Raw genomic sequence first — 12,926 nt, 5'->3', positions numbered from 1 at the left:
TTGGAACACAAGCTTCACAAGTGTTAACTTGGTACGCACTTTGCCTCGGCATTTGCTTTTCTTGATGATTTTCAGGGCATACTCCCGAGCAGTTGACCTGCAAAAAAAAAAAAAAAAAAAAAAAAAAAAAAAAAACAAAAAAACAAAAAAACAAAAACTTAATTTTAACTGATCGACTTCTTTGGTTGGGAGTTATTTTGTTGCTTTTAGGTTTCAATCTTTCTATTTTTGAAAGGGCTCCTTTCTTTCTATACAATGATTATGTAGCTGTTTATGGGCTTGTCCCATATGAGGGCAATGGACGTGTTAGCATAGACAGATCTAGAGCTATGTAAAACAGAAAACACAGCCATGGTGTCTGCTTAAGTCATGCTAAGCTGCTGTGCTGAATTCAAAGCACATGCCTGTAATCATCCCCTGGCTAGGAAAGTTGTCTGAACAGCTCTTAGGTCACCCTAAAGACTCCTGGGAAGTTGTAGATGTCCATTCAGTGTCAGAACCTGGGAGTGAATTGCTGAAAAGCCCAAGAGTGATGAGGGTCAAAGAGGATAGAGAAGGATGCAACCATTCCTGAAGCTTCCTGGGAGCCACTGGGCTATAGATGACTGTCATTCAGAAGGAAATAAAAAAGATGGTTAACGTCCACACAACAAAGATCGTGCCATGTTTCTCAGAGCATAAGCTTTTTTACAGCCTAGCCATGTGGCATCTGCCCTGATGGGTGTGAGAGAGCTGTCACCTTGTAATATGTGCTAATATGAACCAGTTTATTTAAGATATTCTAGCACCAAATCTAAGGGCATGGCCATTGTCGGAGGACAAGGTACATAGGTGATTGCCCTAAACCACAACTTCAAAAGTAACAAGATTTCATTTCTGGTACCAACAGAGTCCAGCCTTTTACTTACAGATAATGTCACCTATCTGGATCCAATAGTTGTGACTGCAATGAGTTGGATTAAAGACAAATTTTAAAAAGGGAATTTTAAGATCTTTAGTTTGATGATTATAATGGGATTCTCACTTATATGCTAAGGTCAAAGAGATGGTTTTTTTATAGACATATTAAGGGACCAAGCATTTAAATATATGTTTCATGGGGTTTTTAAAAATTAGTAACATATTATTTCAAAAAAATGCTTCTGTTACTCACAGGCCAGCACGGAAAACACTCAATAAACCTTGCCTTGTTATGGTTAAGTCTGAGGAGTAAAACCAGAAGAGGTAATGACTCTGAAGCTCCTTTTCTCTACTAGGATTTTGATCTTTGGATGTGGTGAGGTAAGCCTCTTTGCTTCAGGATGCTTGTCCTGTTGAAATGTGGGTGCTCAGGGGAATCTGCACTGCCCAAACTCCATGATAAAATGGATGCATAAGTCTAAAAGTTCCCTTCTTTCTCACATTGCATTACTGATTCTTAGAATCTGCCAGGATGGGGGAAGGAGCAAGTCATGCCTCAGGGAAATGTAGGATTTGGATGCTCTAGGTCCCCATAGAAACCCCAGACCATCAGCAATAATGTGTGGTTGAGACAGAGAGGACACACTTTGGAAAGAGGTGAGGCAGGCTACTTGGTGATGAAGAGGCAGCACCAAACATGAGTGAGAAGGTGCTACCCTCACCTGCATAGACCATTCCTTAGAAGCCTTGCTTGAGCAAGATCACAAGGCCCTTTCAAAGGACTCCTCAAGAAACTGAAGACTTTGTTAGTGTGAAAATAGATCAAGAGGAAAACTAAAAGCTGGAGGACTTCTAGATAAAGCATGTCTCTGACCAGAATCTCTTAGCAAATTTCCTTTCTGCGTTTAGAAGATTTAGTCTTGGACCTAAGGATTTCATACTCACAGCAATACTGCATAGGCTAGATAGCAACGGTGGAACTATGCACGGCTCCAAGTCAGAGCTGTGTTCCCACTCCACCTCACTTTGCACAAGACAATGGAAAGACAGCCATGTTGGTGAGAAAAGTGAGTTCCTCAGCTGTAGGATTCTCTTCAAAGAGTGATGCTAAAGTCTTCTATAACCATGGCTGGTGTGAAATCTGAGAAGGTGGAATTCATCTCTACAGGCAGGAAAGCATCTTTGAGCTGGTGATAGAGTTGTCTCCCAAAGGCCAGGGTCTTATATTCTGGCCCAGGCCTACCACTGAGCAGGAGACAAAGCAAGTGTGGGTGGTGGCCTCAGGGCTTATTAAGAAGTATGTCACCTCTCTAGCTAGAACATTTTATATCACAGTCAAATATTCTAGCAAATTTACTCATATATCAAAAAACACACCCCACAGAGGACCACTAAGTTTAATATCACAACAATTTTTCTTGATTTTTAGAAGCAGAACCATAGTTACTTTTTCTAGGAGTAGCTTGTATTTAAAGTTGAGCCCTGAAGTATGTATAAGCACTAAATGTAAACCACATGGCAGCCATACTAAGAAACACTTTATCCAAAATAACCAACTTTATTTAAGGCATGTAAATTGAGGAAAACAATTCTGGATGTCTGGCTCGCTGATAACAACACAGACCATTTGTTTGTCTGTTCTTAGAACTACACTCTTGACCTTTCATGGACCTCTCTAGGCTGCAGTAAGAGCAGCAGTACTAGAAAATTCTTTGTCTTCATCTAGGGCAAATAAATTGGTAAGGTCACCTTCCCATTAAATATTCCCTCAGTTGGAGCCCAAGTACAAGTTTTCTGATTGGACTGAAAGCCATTTCACAAGATGGAGCTTATCCCTGACATTTATCAGGGCCAAGAATAGACAGTAGCTAGGGTAGAACCTGCCATTATTACTCTGCTAATGAGTATTAAATAATATTAAATTGATTGCTAATGATTTTGATTATACTTGTTGATTAGTGCATATTTGAACCATCATCTGAGAAGACCCTTACTGTTGTAGGCGACTCACGCTAAGACCTAGGTTGGTCAAGGTGTTCAGAGTGACATCAGATGCTCAGCTCTAAATGGGCTATCACATCACACCCTCCTCCAAAGGACCAGGGATCACTGTGGAAGAGTTGGTGGAAAGACCAGAAGAGCCAGCAGTGGTGAATGAGCAAAAAGAAGTATGAATTTACAGTAGCGGAGACATTGTTCACAAGATATGCACAAGCTCAAGCCAGAAAAAAAATCCCAGCATGGAGAAGGGGTAAGTGTAGGATCTTCCGCTCCTGGCTGGGGAGCTATTGATAACTGATAGCTTCTGACAAAAGGAAGAAAGTCAGTTTTCTCTAAGGGTGTGGCTCCTAGTAGCTCTAACATAGTCCAGGTAATAGCCACATGCCTGAGTTAATAGGTGGCATTAATGGGACTCAACGGACTTAAAAAACAAATTGAGAACACATTGGATATCAGAGGGATCTGAGAGGCCACAGGAAAGAAGGATTATGAACAAAAACAATATGTGAAATGCCAAAGAATTTTTAACAATGTTTTAAACAATCTCAATTGCTCAAACAGGGCTGTGTTAGCAAAGCATATGCTAGAAGGCACACAGAAAAGACACATGTCACTCAGCGACTGTGCCCACTGTAGAGAAATTGCCCGTAGTGGCATATTATTACAGAGAAGGAATGTCTTTACCCTTGTTGATACACATTCACCCCCAAAACAAAGCAGAATGTACCCACAAGCAACATGTGCCATAATGACTTTCTTAACTTGTGTTTATTTTCTTGGATCTCTGTAAAATATTAAAAGAATATTTCATAATATCTCTGGGGAGAGAGGGCATCAGCCATATGTCCTTGCTCAGCAGGAGCTAGATGCCGACACTTTCAGAGAAATCTGGTATTTAGATTTTGAAAATTTCACGCAGTGAGCCCAAGATGTGAACTCATGTAACATGAGCACGAGCCAAGTGAGAAAGAAAAGAAGAGAGAAAGAAAAAAACAAAGAGAAGAAAGGAAAGAGAACTCTGAATGAAGAAGTAGGAACTGTCAGGTGTGAGAAGGCTGGGATTCTAGGACTGAGATACCATTCTGGTCCAGGACCATCTAGAACAAACAGTAATTGGTCTGGTGAGGTTTGGTCTTTTGCAATGTAGTGTATTGTAATGCTAAATACTGGCCCTCAGAGCCTGATTTCTCCCAGGGAATCCATACATCCAATGTGACCTTGCTCCTTAACTTAAAACCTTTGGTTAAAAAAAGATGCCAATAGCTGTAGTTGGGCAGAACAGACATGGGCGGGGTTGTGGGGTTCCTGTGCTTTGTGGAGGGAGAACCACAAGTTGGGAGAGAGAAGATGGAGAGAAGGGGAAGCTGCCATAGGGTAGGTGAATCATAAAAACATAGCCATGAAGGCTAGCCCATTAGTGTTAAGAGCTACCCAGACAGAACACGGCAACTTATAACTTTATGACGTGGGGTTACTGATGGGAAAGTTGATTTTAATTGTACAAAGGGCAGATATTTGTCCGGCTCTAGTAATGATTGAAGCTTATTATAAATGTAAAGATTGTGTGTCTTTTATCTGGGAACAGAATGATTGATAGTGGGGTAGAAGTCCCTGATTGAGTTTAAATATTAACGACAATGTGATCACTAAGTCAGCCTACAGATGATGAGGTTAGCAAATGATTAGGAAGCCCACAAAAAAAGACCATGCCAGTCTGCCAAAATACGAGACTTTCTGCTTAGTAGAAAGATGTGTGTGTGTATGTGTGTGTGTGTGTGTGTGTGTGTGTGTGTGTGTGTGTGTGTGTGTGTGATTGCAAATATATGTAGATATGTACTTGTGGGAATAATACTATACATTCAAATATTATACATATTATATATAAATATATGATATATTATATTATTATATTATATGCCTTTTACCTTAGGAATGCCTTTCCTGATTTAATGTCTGCCTTATTTTACACTGAAAAAGGTGACTTTGGTATAGGTAAGCTCCTTATTAGAATCTTGTGGGGAATCCTTTATCAGAAGCAGTGCGGTAGACAGACTTGGGTGTGTTTTGGGAAACAAAGCTCCGATCTAAGAGTTTAATAGATGAGGGAACGTCAATATTTAATTTCTTCCATCTGTCTTTTGATACAATGGGGGTAGCAATGTTGACTAAATTGGCTCAATGTAATTCAGTGGGCTGCTATAATTTATGGACCACAGATAGACAGATACTTAGTAAATATTGGTTAGTCCTGCTTCATGAAGCCCAAGATGGTAAAGGAAGGTTTCCTGTGTCTGGCAGTCGATTGAAGGTGATGTTCCATGGGCAGAGGCTGCAGACTAGGGAAAATTTCATGTCACCATTACTCATGACTCTACCACATGTAGATTAGCATAGCAACCTACTGTTGCGGTGTTGTTGTGAGCATCCTAGCCCAGCTGGGATAATGAGAGGAGTGAAATCTGAGAGCTGCTCTATGAGGGTCATTTAGTGGGGGTTTTGCTCTATGGAAGGAGATGTGCTGGGGTGCAGGGAGTACCTAGCGGATGCTGGTTCAACTAAGACGCCTCATATTGCATAACACCCTAGGCAGCCTTCCAGTTCTAAGTGGCTCAGATCCATTCTTCGTCAGAAGATCTTCTATATACTGTGTCCTCATCTGTCTCCTGACCTGAGGTACCCTCTCTAGGTAGTTGTATGAGATAGGACAGAGATACTGGCTCCGGAATTTGAGGAAGGTCCAGCTCACTGGGAGTAGTGAAGAGGAGTAGGGAATCAAAGATGTTCCATTCAGGCCAGCTCCTAGAGAACCAAAGGGATCCCCTCAAAAGAGCTAAATGTCCACATTCAGGTATGAGAAGAGGCTAGCTGTCCAGATCTGAACATAAGCAACTGCTCAGAAAAGAACTCGGAGTCTGACACTGAGCCGAGGTTTGAGGTCGCTTCCCTTTGGGCTGGAACAGTATTTGTGGTCACTTCTCAGCTACCCTTGAGAAGTCATAAAGGACCTGTGGATAAACTGGGCATGGCACATGCCTGTAATCCTGACACCCAGAAGGCAGAGGGAAGAGGATGGTGAGTTTGAGGACAGCTTGAAATGGTCTTGATTCTAAACCAACAGGGCCTGGAGTTCAACCATGTGAAGACATTTTCACAAATCAAATGCCATTTCTGTAGACTCAGCACACATGCATTTAAAAACCTTTCAAGGTTATTGTGCTATGCTTTTTATGACAGTACATATTGGAGATCAAATCCTATAAATGAACATTCCTGAAGAGATGTGCACAAGGTCTTCAAAATGACTTCTCCAGAAAATAATAGAAAAAAACTTTACCCTGGCAGAGCTAGAAAGCTTGTCTGAATACACTAAGTAAAAATCAAAGTCTTCCTATGAAGTCTTTTAGACTTCATCCCATTTTTAAAATATGTTTTTAGGTGGCTTTTCTTTATTATTTTTTACTCTTTTGTCTCTGGGGTTGAAACATTAACTTAAGCCATATGTGTCTCTGTCTGGAGCATGGAAGACTAGTGTTTCCCTTAACTTACCACTCAGATAAGCCCCACTCACCTCTCTATACATTCCTTGACAACAGCAAAGTTTCCGTCTCCTATGGTCCTCCCGACTTTGTATCTCTCTGTTATTGTAGCAGGAATCTGGAAGCCTTCCTCTGACTCTTCTGAAAGAATCATTAGTGTGTCTTTATTGATGGAGAAGGGGCCACAGATGTTGTGTTTAAGATACATTTTCACCATCTTCTCAGACTGGAACTGATTCAGGCATAGGGCAGGCAGACCCTCCCTGGGCCCCTGGCTGGCTCATACTGACTCAATGGTTTTTACCAAGGCAAATGATAAATTAAAAGAAAACCTGTTGGGTCCACCTGGACCCATATCACTGCAACGTATGTTTCTGCTTCAGTGGGACGCAGAGGAGGAAATCCTGTATTTGAATTTTGTGGTAGTTTGATCAATAGCCCCCACTTAATACCCATTGTGTTCAGAGAAATGGCTGTTTCGTGTAGAGAGGAACAGATATTTCTGGAGGGACGCTGGGCAGTTTTATGTTATAAAAATGCAAAAAGGTCCTGTTGTTTAGACACTAAGCTTGGCTCTATCCTAAAATGGAAATCTCTGCAAAATTCTTGATGCACTAAGCGTTGCTGGCCACCCCTCCCTTGTGTCAGTGAGCAGAGTTTAGACAAACGTTCTCACCATGCAACCTGCATGACAGATGTCGAGTTTAAACCCTGATATCTATTATGTCTGTGGGCAGAACAGTTTTTGTAATAATATAACATGTTATTCCTCTGAAAATGTACTCTGAAACATTTTACAAATGGCTAATAATGCCTTAAATATCCAAGGCTATAAAATTAAACAAGCCATTCTTGGGTCACATAAATATGATGCATCACCTTTAACATGTCAAGGCTATAAAAGCCCTTTAAAGATGGGCTGTAAAGTGTGTGAGCTTTAGAGTTATAAACCCCAGATCTCCCCCAGGCAGCCTGTTTGCAAAATGGGATCCTAGTAAGTTTCCTAACTGTGCTTCTCGTATTATGACCTCATAAACTGAGGTTTTTTCCCTCAAAATAAATTTGGGTGTTGTGGAGGGTGTGGTTCTGTTAAGTTTTGTCGTTCATATTTCGTGCGTGGTACTAGGGAGGGATGAATGAAAACTCATCCTCAGTTGCTTGGGCTGTCTTCACAGTGCTCACTGCATGGCTGCTCTGCTCTTCTCTCTACTATGCCCACAGGGATCTTCAGACTGTGGATGGCATCTCCCTCCCAGATCTGGGAAGCTACCTTGCCAGAGCCCAGAATAAAATGTGGGATCTAGTCCATAGTCCAAGCCCCCACCGCCCCCCTTAGCCCATCCAGGAAAGTCACGCTTTTGCCTATGTTAGGGCAACCTAGGGATTTTCACCTTCTCTGTGAGGAGGAGAGGGCATGGTTATGGGCTATCTGAAGTTACAAACCATCTCCCAGGTAACAGGGTCTTAGGCTCCGTCCATGGATAATAAAGTAGTTGTCTGTGATCTTACAGTTGGGGAATAGAGAAAGAGGTCACCATCCTCTCTTCCAAGGCACAGGATCTGGGATTTTTCTCAAACTATTGATACAGAAGCTAGCCCCTCTGGGTTCAGGGTTTGTTAAGGATCATTACATTACACTGGGAGAATGTGACACACCAGAGTGAAAGAAGCTTTTAGAAGGCTGAGCTACAAACTTGGACAGATGCAAACAAGTCACATATGTGTCACATGTCTTGCTTAATGTAAGAGAATTCCTCATGGGATATATCTTTGGGAAAATGTCAAGTCATACCATTAGAGGCAAGGAGAGCTTATTCTTAAAAGTGGCTGAATCCTCACACATTTTTACTTCTCCAGTGGCTTTCCCCTAATTGATTTGAGCCTGATTTCATCCCCAGGGGTGAAATAGTGACATTTAACATTCTGCATTTCTATTAAAAAGGAACTGAGACTTGAAGAACTAAAGAGGCCTATTCTAAATCATACAGCAAGTTAGCAGAGAATTCACTCAGAGATCCAGGCCATTTTCTTATGTCAAGGAGAAATTCTAATGCTAATTAGTCTGAGAGACAAGTTTCTTTGGAATTTCTTTGGAGTTACCAGCAATGGAAGGAAGTTATGTAGATTGATGGATTGAACCCCTTCAGGTTGGTGCCCACCGATGGGGGCTCACACACAAGACACAGTTGTCTTTTAACTTATGGAAAGGGAGCAGAGCAGGGGAGCACAAAGGCAGACAATTTCTGGGTTTTTTTAGGCATCACACACCCACAGAGGATGTGAAAGGATTCAGCTGGGCCAACTCTTCCATCCCATTCTCAGACAGTGGGTGCTAACAACGGTAGGAATCACCCACTCCTGTCCCACATGAGCTGCTGAGGTTTGACTACTCGTTGCGTTTCAGATGATAGAGTTTGCAAAGTAAAGTCAGCTAACCCCTCCTCCATTCCCTCTGCAAGCTGTGCCTTCTCCCAAGATCATCACCTTCCCCAGGGCCATCATTCTCATCCATGGAGCTGCAGACTTTTGTGGATGAAAGGGAAGTAGAGGAGCCACCATGTTGAGAGATCTGGAAGGAAACAGAAACAGAATAAAGAACCCCGGGTCAGAACGATGGAGCCTCTACACATCATACCCAGCCCGGAATCTCAGGAGCTACTGCTGCCCCATGCCAAGGAGAAATTGGTCTTTAAACTTGGACAAGGAGGTCTTAAGGCTATCTAAGGAGTGTCACAACTCCCACCCTCACGAATAGCCAGTAAGACAAGTGACTGGGAGAGGCTAATGATTGGGGAGCTGGACACTCAAGACGTTGTTTCTCAAACTCAGCACCCTTGAGCTTCAATTTGCTAGATTTTAGGCATCTCACTCCATCTTCTAGTCTATGCTGAGAGTGTCAAATGTGGTGCCATTCTGTCTTCATCTACTATTTTTCTATTTTTACAGGAACAAAAATGTCTAAGTTAGTTATGAATATCCTACCAAAAAAAAAAAACCCAGCAAATAGCTAAGCTTTAGCAAAACTTTAAGAAAACGGCAGAAGAGTGGTTTGCTACTCTTCACATGAGATAAAAATACACAGTAAACATGAGGCCAACTTGGTATGTTCCTTAATATGCCTTCAAGCTTAGGTCAGAAGAGTCTCTTGTAACTTGGGTGGATTTGACTGAAGACACATGAGAGCAAACAGGGTTGTGACTATAGTGGGAGGGAAAATATTTAATATTAGAACTGGCTGGGAACAGTATTTAACAATGGATGCTTCCGTCTCCACCCCTACTTCTTGTGAAAACAATTTGAACACAGTGATGCTATTTCTAAATAGTGAATACAGCTCATCCTAAAAGATCTTCCTTCTGTTCCCTGGGTTTATCCACTTGGCTGGCCTGGTGGGAGCAGGAGGCGGTGAGGGGGCGGCATTGGCTCATGGTGCTGGCTGTCTGTGGAGCAGAGAGAAGGGAGAGTGGCTGTAGTCGCATTGATCATGAAGTGATGATGAGAAGCAAACTTGACCTACATTTTTTCTGCTCACCCGTCTCCCATTCAACCTCCACCCCACTCCATCCATTGATAACTGAGCACAGAAAGGGCAGAGAAGGTGTGTGTGGCTCACACCCAACAGCATCCTCCACAGGAAACCCAAATACCTTTGTCTTCATAAAACAGATTTATGTGGTTGGGATATACTGGAGACCACTTCAGGGCCATCTGAGGCAAGACCACAGAACATCTCCTGAGTGGCACAGGGACAAAGATGGATATGTCCCATTGATGAGTTCATTAATGTTGACAGTTGACAAGATTGGCATAAAAATTATACTAATTACAATACCTCTTCTTTCTAATAGGCAGTCCTAGAAGTTTTGATATTGCTGTTGTATACCCCTGAATAAAATACAGCTTGCATGTTCCTGAACTTCCACATATCACATAAATCTTTCCTCAATACACTTGGTGACCTGAACTTATCTGCTCCCATCTAGCCACCGTCTGACTAGGAACGTGTGTGTCGCATCCCAGAGCAAAGATCCTAATTTCCAAACAGAGGGTTTTCTTTTCTTTTCAAAAGCAGGACAGTACAGAATCACAACCCACCGTGTCGAAGGCACTGCAAACGTATCAGCTCCAAAGTCACACTTGCCTAACTCCTAAGAATTCCTGTTTGTAAAAATGTTATACTTTTCATATCTGTACGGAAGGCGGAAGCATGGCAGCTTTATCACATTGTAGACGGGAGAAAATAAACAGTAACATGGTTGCACTGGGGGAGAAGGCATGTGCTTTCTAGAACAGCAGGATTCTTCATCCCCTACATAATTCCAGCTGCCGGGGCAATCCAGACAGAAAAGCTCTAAATGAGACGGTAAGCCCAAGACTCTTCTGGGCTTTCTAGTCCTGGGTTTTGTTTTTTGCGTTGTTGTTGTTTTATTTGTTTTTCCTCTCTTGACATTGCAAATGGTGTTGCGTAATGTAGATTTGTTATGGGTTATATGTGGTAGGTGGTGCCTTATGTTGTATTCCATAATTTACAACTCAAAGACATTCTTTCATCAAACACCCAAGTTAATATACAATTTGTGTTTGCAAAGATGCCCACAGATTATATACTCAATAAGAAAGGAAGCAAGGAAGGAGGGAGGGAAGGAAGGAAGGAAGAAAGAAAGGAAGGAAGAAAGGAAGGAAAGAAACAAGCAAGCAAGAAGAAGGAAAGGAGGAAAGGAAGGAAGGAAGGAAGGAAGGAAGGAAGGAAAAGCTGGTTCTGTTAATAAGAACATCAGGTGTTCTGCACTAAACCTTGACCCAAGCGCATGGTGACATCTCTTAAAATGAAGCATTCTATAAACTTGCTGTATGCAATTCAGTAAACTATCTTATTGACTAATAAAGTGCATTTTCAACTGGGTGTCAAATGTTTACTGCCACGAACTTCTGCCACAGTGCTGTCTGTGTTGTTTTACCTTGTAAATAAAAGTCCCTCCAGGGTTTCTGAACTCAGTTTATTTTGCATCTTTAAAGAGTAGGGTAAATGCAAGTGTGCTGATATCTACAACTGCTTTGGCTGTTTTTCAACTCTTAGGTTGGTGTGTTTTGAAAATGTAACCCATGCCATTTCAGATTCCCTGTTGGTTGAGACTAGTAGATGGCCCAGGATTTTAAAAGAAAAGCTTATTTATGTATAAATAGGGTACTCTGAAAATGGAAAGTTATGGCTTTTTTTTTTTTTTACTATGTTCAAGTCCAGTAAAATGAACCTATTGGTATTCTAAGGACATTATCTCTTCTTTTTTTCAAAGAAGTAAAATGCAGAACATTGCACACCTTTCAAAGGCAAGGGTCCCTCACAGACTCAAAAAACTTCAGGAGCAGAACTGGACCTTAAATGCTACTATGTCTTCCATTCCATTTGCACCCAGAGACTCACCCAGACTCCCCTCTACAGCGTCCTACTTCATTTCTCACTCAGGCTCCCCACTATAGAGAGGGAGTCAAGTGACCAGTGTCTAAATGCAACCAGTGCTTCCTTAGGCAGCAGCTCAATTGTTAACAAGGCAAAATAGTAAAGGGCTTTTCCTTGTGCTGAAATCATGTTTCTGGACATTTTCTATTCACCATCATTACTGACCTTCTCTGTAGGTAACCAGTGGAATCCATTTCCACAAGACAGAACTCCAGGGTTTTGGAGACAAATGGGACTCCCGAGCCTGCTTTCTCAGTTTGTACATCCCCAAAGTCTCTTGTTCATCATGAGACAAAAATCTGGGATTCTCCCCGCTCCTTGAGATATGGCAGAGCTGAATTCTTCTCTTTAAACCTGGTACTCAAAACTAAAGAAACTGGCTGAGTGCATTTTGATCAGCACTGAACCTTCTTTGTCCCCAATAAAGAACTGATTCACTTCAATATCACAGTGGCTTCTCTGTGGTACCGAGTTTTAACATTTTACCAGACTAACAGGTTAACCCATTTCCTTTTTTATAGGTTGATTTTTATCTACTAAACACTGACACTTTGTGTTACATGTGTCCATGGTTGTATTTGTTTATTTTATATTCATTTTTCTCCTGGACTGTTGCTTTTTTGGTTCTGGCTTTATATTCCCACTTATCACTGTCTCCTTTTCTCTCCCTTCCCCTACTCCAGTGATCTGTTGAGGTTTGATCTGTTGTTGCATACTGTTATGCTAAATTCTTTACCTGAAGGTCTAGGCTTACAAGTAATTCTCACTTTTATAAGTTTTCGTTGTGAAAACCTTGTTTCTTAATTTATTGATATTGGTTAAATAAAATTGGCTATAGCCCTTGAAGAGATTGAAAGTAGGGGGCGGGAGAAGGGGAGGAAGAGAAAAAGATGGCGGGGAGAAGAGAAGACACAGGGAAGAGAAGGAGGAAGAAGGAGAGGAGGAAGCCACCTCTTGAGGGGAGATGGAACATGAGTATGTGGCCAGAAAAGACAAGTCTGGGGTACACCCCTGGGGAGGTGGCCAGGCCG

General features: G+C 41.8%; 1 protein-coding gene across 6 annotated transcripts in view; it reads right to left on the bottom strand.

The window, feature by feature from the left end:
* DCLK1 (doublecortin like kinase 1) overlaps positions 1-12,926 on the bottom strand; it is a gene marked incomplete at both ends in the record, with an annotated part of 262,378 nt that overhangs the window by 45,911 nt on the left and 203,541 nt on the right. For 4 of the 6 annotated variants that reach the window (XM_080929186.1, XM_080929187.1, XM_080929189.1 and 1 more), the window contains 3 exons: positions 40-97; positions 6,470-6,578; positions 8,922-9,006. In XM_080929186.1, coding sequence (XP_080785312.1) covers positions 40-97; positions 6,470-6,578; positions 8,922-9,006 — 252 coding nt within the window. Of the gene's footprint in view, positions 1-39; positions 98-6,469; positions 6,579-8,873; positions 9,007-12,926 lie in introns of all 6 variants that reach the window. The other 2 variants (XM_080929185.1, XM_080929188.1) reach the window with 1 other exon arrangement.

Source organism: Micromys minutus (assembly GCF_963924665.1).
Source record: "Micromys minutus genome assembly, chromosome: 15".
NCBI classification, from domain to species: Eukaryota; Metazoa; Chordata; class Mammalia; order Rodentia; family Muridae; genus Micromys; species Micromys minutus.
Note: the sequence above shows the minus strand (reverse complement) of the source record. Positions and strands in the feature narration are given on the sequence as shown.